General features: G+C 44.1%; 1 protein-coding gene across 2 annotated transcripts in view; it reads right to left on the bottom strand.

Moving 5' to 3' along the window:
• LOC111157420 (FTO, alpha-ketoglutarate dependent dioxygenase) overlaps positions 1-13,875 on the bottom strand; it is a 373,490-nt gene that overhangs the window by 158,002 nt on the left and 201,613 nt on the right. For both annotated transcript variants that reach the window (XM_022518805.1, XM_022518806.1), the window contains exon 8: positions 2,378-2,502. In XM_022518805.1, coding sequence (XP_022374513.1) covers positions 2,378-2,502 — 125 coding nt within the window. The remainder of the gene's footprint in view (positions 1-2,377; positions 2,503-13,875) is intronic.

The raw sequence follows: 13,875 nt of genomic DNA, 5'->3' as shown, positions 1-13,875 counted from the left end.
GGCTCCTGGTCTGAGAGAGAGAGAGAGACAAATATTTTAAAACCCAGTTACAAGTTCTGCTTTAAAATATTCTCCCTAATGTCATTACTGCAGAGGAACCGGCCGGAGCGGGGGGAAGGGGGTGTGGGACAGGGGGGAGGGGGGAAACCTTTATGACAACGGCCTCCTATGAAAGTCACTGCCAGCCGCGGAGCCTCCGCTGACCTACATTACTTCAAGTTGTACTATTCATAACGCGTTCTCCAACGTGCAATCGAAGGTAATTGGAGTCATCTGTATTTAACTTTCAGAGGAAAAAATTTCTATTATCTAATCTAACTGATCCCCTGATAGCTTTGATGAAAGTAAAATACTGTAACCTATTGCTCGGCCTCTGGCGAGCGCTAATTATTTTCTGTCAAAGCACATTTTTCCTCGTGTAATTCCAAAGTCCACAATGGGCCGGTCGCGAAAACACAGGCGGCTCGGTGAGCGTGGCGGTGGATGTTTTATACTTTCACCACTGCCCGCCTGATGGCCACTCAGGCCAGTGCCCGGTCCCAGACGGCCGGAGGACGCTTTGATGAGCAACGAGAGGTGTATGGTAACAGTCTGTTTATACAGATCATGTGGGTGAGTCTTTTAGATAGGTCACTGGGATGGGAAACATCAAATGGGGGTGAAGAAGGGGTTGGGGGGGGAGGAGGACGGTTATTTAATACTCGAAGACACTTTTCCTTCTGAGTCTCAAGACATGACCCTCTTGAAATTTGCTTTCAGGTGTTTAGTTCTAAGGAGGTCTGCAGACTGTCAGCTGCTAAAGCTCTTTCTTTTCTCCTCCCCTGCCACAAAGGACTTGAGAATTTGTGTTTCAGATGCTAGACTCCATCAACTTCAACACTGGCTCCAGCTCCTGATTAAATTGTTAGCAGTTAAGGGCCAGAAATGCTGAAACCAGACTCCTTTTAAACAGGCCATTTTGGGCATGTTGTCTGATGATTTGGGATACTAGGGAATTATTGTTAACAAACCAAATGCACTCAACAGAAGACATCCATCCTCAACATTTGGTCTCTGAGCTGTCTTTGGAGGGATGGCGGGGGCGGGGGCTCGAAGAGAGATTACAGGGAAATTCTTGCTTTCTTTCTCTCTTTCCTATTTAATAAGAATCGCCAGGGGAAATGATATAAAAGGTTAAACACAGAGAGAAACACATCTTAGATGTCCCCACATGGATATTCCTGTATTTAATAAAATATGCATACTTTAATGAATATATATGCTGAAGTTAGAATACAAGAAAAGTTAAATTGGAGATTATTTAATTACTGTAGCTGAAACTGTCATTTACTCTGATTTGACTACATTACAAAAAAGAGGGGAAGGGGCGAGTATCGAGGTGAATTTTAAAATTATTTTTTCAATGCAAGTCTGAATTTAGAGATAAAACACATACTTGAGAAGCCGCTTTCCAGCACTCAGTTGGAACGCACCATTTGTACTCTTACCTGTCTCCTTTCTTGGAAATGCTCACCTTCAGCCTTGTTCGGACAAACTGATTTTCATGATTAATTGTTACTAGCAAAGCCACCAATTACAAATTCTGATGCATGGACCCACTTGAAGAAATATTAATGTTCTCGACTCCCAGGCACACAGGATTTTTAAGCATCAAAAAAGACTCCAAGACAAAATTCAGCACGATCTTCCTGATTCCTCTCCCTCTTGCTGGGAGACGGATGATAATTCAACAATTTTTACCTACCGTTTGGGGGGAAGTGGTTCCGGCCTTGCACCCATCAATTGCTTTTCAAATAAGAGCAGGATAACAGAATCTAGAGTACCCAAGCCTCAATTCTGTAAAAACCGATGATTTGTGGCAACTTTCTATCAGTAAGAGCTCTCTAACCACAGGTAAGTGCATGGGCAAAGAAACTAGGTTGAAGCCAACATAATACCTACTTGGCCAATTCTAAAGCTGGGGTTCATCATTCGACCACCTTCAAGCAACCTGCCTCTCACGGAGCGGTATAAGAGCACGGTGTGAATTTCCCAGACATCTGCCCGAAGCAGGCAGCAACGTCAGTCCTTAGGGTGTTGATCAAAAGCCTCCTTTAGCATCAGGTACTTCTATACTACATGCTCAGGATGCAAAATTGATGCAAAACGTAACACTCGGGGATAAATCATATACACTACCGATGACATCATGGCTCATTACAATGAATGGAGGGACCATGAGCAGAAGAGCTAACGTGGGCTGATACCATCTGTAACTTCCTGACTTTTCACGGCCCCTCCAACGAGAGGAGTGACACCCATCGTGAGGAAGGGCTCAGCCGAGTACAGTTCTCGTTTCTTTCGGGGACGACAAATCCCATGTCATCAGAGAACTAACCTGGCGTGCCACTCTCTCCTCAGGTTCTGACGTGTAGTGAGCGAGGCAAGGATGGCAGTCAAGATTTCATTCCTTTGTTCCACGGGGACCCCCTCTCTTCTGACTTCACAAAGCACAGCATTCGTCTAGAAGGAATGGTCCAAAAAGAGAACGGGAAAAATTAATAATAATAATAATAAAAAAGAGCCCATAAGCAAATAAGGACAGTAAATCAATCGCTTTTTTATTACAGTTCCCCTGCTAACAGATCAATACAGTAAATGATGGTCAAAAATGGCCAGCATATATTTTGTATTTAATCAATGTACAAGACACATAAGGTAAACTCTAAACCTCCGTTGCCTTAAGTAACACATCGAGATGCTGTGTGTTCTCACTCTAATTTCCTCAGTGCACCGACGGTCTTTTTCCGGGGAACTGCCTCCCATGAGCTATTATTAGAAATGATTTTCACGTACACCTCACTGTGAGTTGTTTGTTTTGCCTTTTAAAAAAGAGCAGTCTCTGACTTTCGCTCGCTCTGTTTTCTGCCACCCAGCTGAGGATTTCTGTACTGCCTCTCCTATTGGAATCATTAATTTCTATTTCCAGCCATGCCAGCAATTTTTTTTTTTTTTTTTTTTTTGGCTCACTCATTTTCCTGGCTTGTTGCAAATCAAGAGCTTGCAAAGAAAGAAACAATAAGAGCACAAAAATCAAATTCAGTCTCAAGGAGTCCTCCCAGCTTTAGAAATCCACGACATATTTCAAAGAATATGTACAGGGATTCTTGTGCACAGCAGACTTCCAATTTGAGAAAGAATCACTTACTCAACAGTCACGGCCATGGTCCTTAAGAGAAATTAGGCTCACGGGTGAGTACAAAAACACTCCAGCTTCTACCTAGCACTGGAAAACGTCAGACGGTGCTTCTAGAAATAATGGAAGCCTTACACAGCACACGCTGCTCACTCTAACAAGAAGCATTACATCCAAACTCAAATTTGAAAGTGTCATTTCAATTTTATCCATGACTCACTCCTGTATGCTCCTTTTGCACGTATGTGTTTTAAACATGCAAATTCGTGTAACATAAGAAACAATTAAGAAAACAACACAGGGTATTCTATTGGCAGTTGAAATGTGAGCGAGCAAATGCCTTTCGAGTTTTAACGATAGAACTTCTCGTCGCACATATTCATCTTCATACAACTGGGACAGAAATCTTGAGAATTTAGACATGTTTTTCATTTAAAGTTGGTGTGGCTTCTTTGGAGATGTTGTACCCAAAGCCAATGCTAAAAGGAATGAACCTGTTACTTTCTTTGTACCGGTCCTTCTCTGACTGATGCCAATGCCTTCATTCACTTAAGAGCACACTCACAATTTTGTCCTCATGTAACTTAAAAAACTACTTCCTTACTCCCCTGTGGCATTTTGCAGTGTATACTGAATGCCTTCTAGGACAGCCTTCAGGAGAGGTTAGTGAAGATCTGTTGTCTGGCTGCCTCCTACCCAGACCCTGTCCCTCTTTCCTGTAACAACATCAAACCTTTTCTTCGGGAAGTCTTTTATCGTAAGCCGTCTTGGATAGCCTGCCAACTAAGTAAAGTGTTCCGCTCTCTCCCATGAAGGATGAGGGCCAGGCCCACCTGATGTGCTTTTCCAAGCCTTGAGACACTTAAGAAGAATGACAAACAAAGGGGGAAAAATTGGAGGCCACATATCAATTACCTTAGTTCCTACCAACCATGGCCTTGAAGTATTCCTGGTTTCCTGAAATTTCTGAGCAGAGATCATTCTTCTTCTTTTGATACCACTGAGTTATCCAACAGCCTTTGAATCAAGTTCCATTTTGTTCGAATTCACCAGAATTCTGTTTCTGCTGCTTACAATCAAAAAACCCTAACTGGGACAGAAAGATAGGAAATACTATTTCCTTTGTTAAAGGATTCAAGATAATGTGACCAGCACTAGTCCAGAAGAGGACCCTGATCTCTGCCTCCTGGGTCCAGAATTACATCGACCAGACCAGGCGATGTACCCAGCTGGACACTCTGAGCTTCGAGGGCAAGGACATTTTTAGGCCTCCAGGACAGGGAGAAATGTTCATTTTTCTCTAAGTGCTTCTCCAGCATGAAGCCTGGGCTCTAAGTGGCTCAAGCAGGCGTTGCAAATGCAAGGACCCACCAGAGCCAGAAAGGTAACGTGAATGAGTTTAGGCAAGATGCCCCGATGAAAGCACGTGCTCTGTGCAAAAAGGCAGTTACTGTTCAGCAACAGCCAACTCTGATATTCAGAAAAGAGGTCTCCATGGTACCAGATTCGTGCATTTTCAAAATAAACAAGAAATCTGTTTTGATTTTTTTTTTTTTTATGTGAGATCTCCTGACTTTTACATGTTGGAAACTCATCTTGTTAAACTTTGAAAATACCACGTGGCCAAACAAGAAACACCAGTGACTGAACAAAACTCAGACAGCTGCTCATTGGTGACCTCTAACATAAAAGATGTCTAATTTCAGAAAGGTCCTGGCATCAACGGGTATTCTGAAAACAGCATTGCTCCTTGTCTGAGATACCTGACCTCAGGTACTTAAAGTTGGAAGGAACCTCAAGAAGTCTTGTCGTTTATCCCTATGTCTGTAGGAACTTATTGTTTTGCCAAAATAATAAGCAAAATATTTCAAATAGAAGACAAAGTACACATCTACATTGACTCCAAGGACATCAAAAAAATAAACTCAATTCTCCTTCTGACTGTATTAAAATAACTTTTTAAAAAAGTCATTTCTCTCTTCTTTACCTTTTGCATCATTTAAATTTTATCCAGAGGCCCTTGTTTCCCCTGATCAGCCTCTTAGTGGGGAAGGAGAAAGGATTTAAGAAAGCAAGTTTTACAATGTCGGGGATCCTGTTTACTTCATTACTGCACCCCCGTGCTTGCCTAATGATTTTTAATAAATATTTGTCAGATCAGTAAATAAGGAAGGAACTTGAAAAACAAGTATTGCAAAAACTAAGAGCAAGAGGAGACTGTCTTTTGAGACTTTACTATTAGGTAAACTTATAAACTCATCAACTAAGTGACAGTTACCTGCTTTACCAAGGAGCTCTCTCCACTTGACAAAAGGATCCATTTCTAGGTCCGTTTAAATAATTCCCACAGTGCAGACTCTCCCGAACTTCAGTCATTCTAGCACAGTCTCAAAATTCTTGCCCCGTTTGTGTATGAGGTATACAATCTGATATTTTTATTTCAAATGATCCGCATTTTAAAGTATAAAATAAATTCACTTCAAAAGAAAATAGGAAAACCAGGGGTACCTGTCCTAAATGAAAAGATAACTGCAAAAATAACATTAAAAACAAAGCTGTATGTTGATTTCATTCTAGATAGATGTTGCTTGCTGAAGGCTCTGGAACAGAAGCCTACTGGGTTGTTGTAAATGAGGCCATCAACAAGTCTTGGTGAAAGTTAAAGACATGAAGACCTCCTTGACACAAAGATGTGGACTAAAAAGGAGCTGCAAAGGGGGGGGGTCCACTTTCTCACAGTATGGTCCCCGCACTCTGCGGAGTCCTGGAGCGCCACCTAGCGTTTGCCCGGCTAACACCCAGGGTCCACACCCCAAGCTCTGGATGCACCACCTTACTTACAATGATTTTCTGACACCTTACAGACAAATCTCTTTTTTCCCCAAATGCATTCTTGCGGGGAACTCAAGATATAAAACAAAACAAAACTGGAGCGGTTCTCTTTAAAGAAGCTTCTATGGAGGACCTAAAAGCTCCCTTTGTCATGGGGCATCTCTTCAAAATCCCAAGGAACTGTGAAACACAGGTTGCCAACCTCAACCCGAGAGCATTTAAAAGAGTATTCAATTTCTTTGAAGTTTCTACATCACTGGTGGCGATGCAAAACACTGCCACTGTGGTAAGCACTTTGGCAGTTTCTTACAAAGTTACACATACACACTTAACATATGATCCACCAATTTCCTTTCTGGGGATTTAGCTGAAGAAACGGAAGCTCATGTGCACACGGAAACCAGTGCAAAAATGTTCAGGCATCTTTACTCAAAAGTGCCCCAAACTGGAAACAATCTCAATGCCCTACAAAGGATAAATGGATAAACTCCCTGTGGTACATCCGTACAAAGGAATACTACTCAGCAGTAAAAAAGGACAGGCAACTGATAGAACGCAGCCACTTGTTTAAATCTCAAAGTCGTTATGCTGGATGAAAGAGCCTGGTCTCCAAAGATTAAACACTGCATGATTCCATTTACTGAACATTCTGGAAAAGGCAAATTACAGGGACAGAGAACAAATTAGTGGTTGCCAGGGGTCAAGATGGGCGAGGATTTGTTACAAGGTGGAAACATAAGGGACTTTCTGGAATGATGGAACTGTTCTGTACCCCCACTTTGGCAGTGGTTACATGAGTTTATACATACATTAAAACTCTTAGGACTGTATATCCCAAAAAGTCGAGTGTGATCATATAAAAATCTTACCAAATTTAATTGTTAAAACTCCTTTTCATCACATTTTTGGGACAAGAAAGAATGCAGAAAGCAAACGTCCATCTAAATACATCTAAATAAGTAGTTAGTAAAGACAGAACTATATCGAGATTATGAAACAACCTGTTACCAAAAGAATCTTTTCAAGATATCAGAAAAGGATGGGTGGATTTAGATTAAGCATTCAGACTATACTAAAATATAGTATTTCATAAAATTTAGAGCAAAAAGAAGTCACTGCACAAAAGTTAATTTCAGAGGGTCAAAAAGCATTCTTTTGACAAGATTCAATGGTGATATTTTTCTCCTCATATTAGTGTTTTGGCCCCTCAAGGGTTGACTTTATGCAGGAAATGTTAGTAGCCCATTTTCCCATCAGTAGTAACATAGAACTGTCTTCAAATAAGTACCAATTTTTTAAAAGATTATATTTATTTGACAGAGAGAGACCATGGCAAGAGAGGAAATACAAGCAGTGGGAGTGGGAGAGGGAGAAGCAGGCTTCCCACCAAGCCGGGAGCCCGACTCAGGGCTCAATCCCAGGACTGGGATCATGACCTGAGCTGAAGGCAGACGCTTAACGACTGAGCCACCCAGGCGCCCTGCATGCACCAATTTTTAATAGTCTCCTGTTACCAAAAATACATTCTCCCTCTCCTCCCCTCAAAATAGAGGCCAAGTAAACCAGGGCTTTAGAAATCATGCTCTGGGGGTTAGATTTCATTTCACTAGTAACTCTTTTTCAACAGAAATTGATGCAAGTGCTGGCCTATCAGGAAAAGACAAAGAATATATATATATTTTTTAAGATTTTATTTATGTATTTGAGAGAGAGAGAGAGAGAGAGAGAGAGATCACAAGTAGGCAGAGAGGCAGGCGGGGGGTGGGGAAGCAGGCTCCCTGCTTAGCAGAGAGCCCGATGCAGGGCTCGATCCCAGGATCCTGAGATCATGACCTGAGCTGAAGGCAGAGGCTTAACCCTAAGCCACCCAGGCGCCCCAAGACTAATAATATTCTTAAGGCTGCTAGCTATTCAGAGCCCAGCTGTCACCTCCTAGCTGTGGGCCTTCATCCCAACTGCAAAATGGCAATGACACCAGAGCCTCTCCATGGGTTCTTGTGAGAAGGAGGTGCCCAGACATACGCCACTATGATTAGTATCGTTTAGAACCCACAAATCAGTCTCGTGCTAGGTTGTACTGTTTTAATAAAAACACTCCGGCAAGCGTCTGTGACATCACATGAAACATCTGAAAAGGCAATCAGGCAACCATTGAACAATTATGAGCAGAAAAAGCCTCTTCCAGGAAGGAGCCAGAGGCATATCCTTTTGCATCCCCCTCGTGGTACGAAATCTTTACTCCCCTGTCAGTGGGGTTTATTTTTAGAGTCCGTCCTGGTCTTCCTTGATGCCTCTCTCTCTTACGCTACCACCCAATACATGTCCTGACCTTCTTCATCTCCTCTGGGGGTGGGGTTCCTTAACTGTTGTTGGCCCAGGGCAGGAGCCCTGGTTCTCAGCGGAAGGCTTCTGTTTGCTCTCTCTGGGGGTGACCCCTGCTCCAGTGGTTTTAAGGTTCCCCTATAGATTGATGACTTTAACCATGACTGAACTCTAGCCCCATAGAGCCCAGGACTGCCGATCCCTCCTTAAATATACACTTCAAACGTGAAGCCTCAACCTCAGCCTGTCCCACATTGGCACTATCGTTGCCCTCTCGTCACTTCCCTCTTCATCCACCTGCTCCTTCTTCTGTATTTCCCTAGAAGGGCAAATGGCACCATGGTCAACTCCATTGCCCAATCCAGACGGCTAGGGCTCATCCTATTGGCCTCCCTTTCCTTTCCCTGCACTCCCAGTATCTAAACTTTAAATCCTGTCCTCCCTCCACGTTCAGTAGGACTCAAACTTATTTCTTCCTCACTGCCGCAGGCCGAGTTCAGGCCCATCTCTCATCTGCACCACGCAGCGGCGTCCAAACTCGCCTCTCTGCATCCATCTTACCACTTCACGAATGTTCCTCCCCCAAGAGGGAACTCTCAAGGTCAAAGGAAACAAGAAGCTTCAACCTCAAAAACCTCATCTAAACCAGAGCTGCTCTGTCCGTCTGCTCCTATACGCCTCACTTATTGTCATTTGAGACCAAGCCAAACCAAACCTAACAAAAAACCACCTTAATGTTTTAAGAAGCCAGAATTCTTCACCTGACCAAAATAACCACAGCAAAACAACGCTCCTGGTCACTGTTCCAATTTGATCTCTTGACATCTTCCAATCCATTTAGCCCAATGTCAGTTCCCTGAAAATACATGACTATTCTACACGATACATTGACTGGCTGTAGAAATGGCTAGTCATGACTCATTTTTCAAGAAACACCTCGGATAACACCTCCTCTATGAAGTTCTCCGTGAACCAAATCCTTGCACCAAAATACAGAGAGCTGGTCGCCCCTTCTTACGTGGTACTTCAGAGCCCAGCTGTCACCTCCTAGTGAGATGCACTGCCGAACATCTCACGAACCACACCACGCTCCGTTGTTCTTTACTCACTGGATGCTTCCTCCTTCAGGGCTCTGTTAGATCAGAGAAGCCCCCGCCCCTCTCCTCCCGGTACCCTCCAAGGTGCCTACTTTGGCACCGTGTCATGAAAACAGACTCCTGAGAGGTGCTTGTGGAATAAATGAAAGCAAATGACACGCCTGAGCACGTCTGCTGAATAAGATGAACAGTCAAGCCACAGAGCACTACTTGAGATCAAAACCAGCACGTGAGACAAACTCCAGTTGGATGCAAACTGTACCTGATGAGAATTCTAAGAAAAACGTTGTGGAAACTATTTTTCAACAATGGGTTCAAGAAAACTAAGACTATGCAATCCCTGGGTGACCACGTAGAAGGGTGATACGTATCTGGAAAGGTGTATCTCAAAGTACATCTAGAAGTTTTACTCCACTGGGATTCCCATGTAATCTTTCCAGACCCTCTTAACAAGCCAAGAAGTCTCCTCTTCTCCATCTCAAAAAACAAAAACAGAACTACTTTGGACTCTGGCAACCCACAGCACCCTAAGGACCTCTATGAATTCCCTAGTGTTTTCAGCTTCTCCTGGCTCAAAACTTTACGCACAAAACCAAAGTAAAAAATTCACAACCAGAGAGGACAAGGAAGGGGAGGGGAAGGAAGGGAAAGAGCAAAGTTGATCGAGAATGAAAAGAAGAAACGCCTAAACTCCAAGGTTCTAATAAGAAGCCTCGAATTTGGGGCGCCTGGGTGGGTCAGTCAGTTGGGCGTCCGACTCTTGGTTTAGGCTGAGGTTGTGAACTCAGGGTCATGGATCCAGACCTGTGTCAGGCTCTGCATTCGGTGGGCGTCTGCTTGAGATTCTCTCTCTCTCAGCCCCTCCCGCTCATGTGCCAGCGCTCTCCCTCTCTCTAAAGTAAATAAATAAATCTTAAAAAAACAAACAAACAAACAAACAAAGTCATCTCAAATTCGGGAAAGTTTGTCATTTGAGATCAAACCAATTCTGAATTTACTCAATTAAAACTGAGCAAGTCACCTAATTCTTGGTGGATGTATTTGTAAAGTCAGCAATTGCCAGTATGTCCTATTTCTGGGGTACCATAAGGAAAGCACGTACAGACATACATACAATATACAGAATTTGTAATATACAAGGTTTTTGGACAGGAATCACAACTGAGCTTTAAAAGGAAAATTACAGCATTTACTTCTGACTAATAATTCAATAGAAGTCTTTCATTCTTTTGGTTCCTTTCTGATTTGGGGTAACAGCTTCTGAAATTCTGGTTTAATCCATCCTTCTTACAGATCAGAGAACTCTGCCTAAGGAAATGCATGGGAACAGGAGCATTCCACAAACGTGGCTGGTAATCCCTCTGCCTTAATTCATTTAACAACAACAACAAATCTGCTGCTGTTTTTCCAATTTCAAAAGCCATAGAAACACCAGGATGCCAGAACTGCATGCCTTTCCCACCTCCCCACTGCCCCATCCTCACCAGCGCCAAAAAAGCAGTACCGTCATTACGGGGACAATGCCCCGCCGAACACTTTTTATGCACAGAGCGGCCTCAGGTTCGGGCTGTATTTCCCCTCTGCACACACAAATTACAAAGATATGCTCGGACTGATAAAGAGGGCTAAAGGTTCAACTTGTGAAGAAACTTGGTTTAAGATGTTATCAGCTGGGAAAGCTATTTCCTCACATCAACACTGCCACGGGCTGTCAAAAACACAACCAGGGCTCCCCTCTTCAAAAGTCCAGGAACACTTTTTTCCCCCCTCTTTCTTGCTTTAAAAAAAAAAAAAAAAAAAAAAAAGAAGAAGAAGAAGAAGAAAGGCCCAGAACCCACTGAGATAGCCTTGGTCCCATCAAAGAAAGGTCGATCTCAGGTCTTCCCTCATTTACTGATTGTCAGTTTAAGATGGCTCTTTTGTGAGGCCTCTGGAGCTCAGTGCTGAGTGAGGCCTTCACATTTGCTAAACCAGACTGGGTACCACCGAAGAGCTCCAGCATGCTGGGACCCACAGCCCAGCAGAACAAATAAACACGTCTCGCAGCCTTTTTGCCGCCTTTATCTCCCTCTCCGGGAGCAGGAGGGTTTTGGGGGTGCTAATGTTTACACTATGTTAAAACTTTCTTTCGCCTGTTTCCTGAATTTGAGAAGACACATCCTGGATGACCTCGGCTGGGAGATAACACCGAGTCACCGCAGGCTGCCGCGTCTACCGGCCTGCCCCTCCCCACCTCCCCCCTTCATGGCGGGCTCAGCAAGGAGAGCCGCAGAGGGGCTGGACTGTCTTGAACGGAAGGCACAAAGGCAGAAGTCTCCAAGAGGCTGCCTGCAAAGCAGCCTTTTACTTTAGTCCCACCGACGGACCCACTTGGTTCAGTTCATCCTAAAGACCCACGTGATTTGAATGAATATTTCAGCGGAGTTTTTACCAAAGGAGCCTCAAAAATATACTAGGAAGCCATACTTTGGCCTCTTCCCATCACGTGCTGTTGAACTGGGGGCGCTCCTGGGGAGTAATCAAGGATGATGCTGGGGGGCAAAGAATACCGGGAAAATGCTCCCTCGCTCAGCTCCCTCGTCTGTGAAGGGGGTGTCTGTAACAGCACCAACTACCCTTGCGATGATTATGTGAGAGCGTCCACTCTGAGAGCGCTTTGCACAATGCCTGGCATGCACAAAATGCTCAATGAATGTTTGAGATCTGTCATCAGCAGCATTACGCGCAAAACAATTCGGGGGAAAAAAAGATCCCATAAGATACAGATAACATTAAAATAAATACATATCCGAAAATACCACAGCCATGAATCTGAATGATTACCAAAGCTTTTTTTCCCCAGAGCACTTTCCTAGAACCTCCCATTTTTCTTCTGCTACCAATGCAGAAATCAGTCTGGATCATGTGTTTCACAAAAGACGCTGGAACCACAGCAGCCGGGCCTGGGACTGCGTGAACTCGCGGGACAGTCGTGGTGGTGACTGTGGGAACGGGCAGGCTGCTGGAGGGAAGGCTGGCCTGCTGTGCACGTTTCAACGTGGGGTGCTGGGACAGTGCACGGAAGCCGGGCCGTAGAGCTCCAGTCAGCGCCGTCAAGGTTGCAGATGATGGCGAAAAACCATCTGTGTATGTGTCAAGGAAGGAAAAAAATATAAGAAAGGGAGAGAGGGGAAGAGAGGGGAGGGAGGGAGAAAGAAAAGAGGAAGGAGAAAAGAAAGGAGAAGGAGAGAAGGAAGGAGAGAGAGAGAGAAAGGTGAAGAGGGGAAAAAAAGTGTTGTTTATAGAAGCCAGCTGCTCGGGCCCCGGCGCCAGCAGCCCCCCATCCTGCAATGTTTCCCTTGCAACCCCACTGCCCCCACTGGCACAGGTACAACTAAACGTTGACTTCAATGCTTCAGAGAGCACTCGACTGATTTTGTCCATGATTAATTGCCAAAGACATGGCTGGCCATATGGAACAGAGAAAGCATCAAGTAATTCATACTTCTGTATGTGATCGCTTGGCCCCTGTTGTTTTAATGTACAGGAAAAGCTAGTATAGCACAGCCCTGGTGTCTTGCCCCCGACAGCCCATTAAGAAATCTCAAAGCACCTAGTCGAAGTTATGCTGTTGGCTTTTCAATAGCAGCCTAATAAAACAGAAGCAAAGCTTTCCAACTAGTCTTAAATCTTTCACATACAGTACATTAACTACTGTGGCTGAAACAACGGGCTTCTTATGATAGGAAATGGGATTTGATTTCTAGTCTCCACATACTTACTGAAAGCCTTTTTTTTTTTTTTTTTACTTTTATGGAGTTTACAAAATCATTGTTCTCCCCCCCGCCACCCCCCCGTCCCCCCGCTCTGTTTTCCGAGTAGCCTAATAGATTCATTTGCTTCTGAAGAGTCTGCTCTTAGTCACTACTGCACGCGGTCTGGATCATAAAGCTGATTCACACACGGGTGGAAGAAACGGCATAATTATCTCACCAAGAGAGCCCAGGAATCATTCTGGCTTCGGAAGCACTAGCTTTCTTACAAAACCAGAAGACAGCGAAAGCTATACAGTGGCGGGGGCGGGGGAGCCTCACAAGCATACTCTTATCACCCTCCCTGCCCCCCTCCCTTTCCCATCATTCTGTGAAATGAATCCACTCGTTGTGGGAAAAAAAAAACCCACTTATTTTCCAGATGCTCTACTGTTGGCCCTGGGTGACACTCCATGCCAGACTAAAAGGGGAAGGTGACAACCTCAGGTGCAATTCTGCCCCTACTTGCAGTCTATTAGCTCCATCCATTACGAAAATCTTTGCAGATTATTTAATCTATGCAGACCTGTTATTTTCAGGTCGAGGGGAATGCACAGACATTTCCGCGATGTTTTCTTTCCAGGATTTTCAAAGGACAGCACTAAAAATGGTAATATCGTCACCGGTAGTTTCCTTTGTCAGGTCGGAGGTGTGTTGG

The sequence above is a fragment of the Enhydra lutris genome, unplaced genomic scaffold (assembly GCF_002288905.1).
Source record: "Enhydra lutris kenyoni isolate GAN:26980312 unplaced genomic scaffold, ASM228890v2 scaffoldscaffold54, whole genome shotgun sequence".
NCBI lineage: Eukaryota > Metazoa > Chordata > Mammalia > Carnivora > Mustelidae > Enhydra > Enhydra lutris.
The sequence above is the reverse complement of the archived record's forward strand: the minus strand, read 5'-3'. Positions and strand labels throughout refer to the sequence as shown.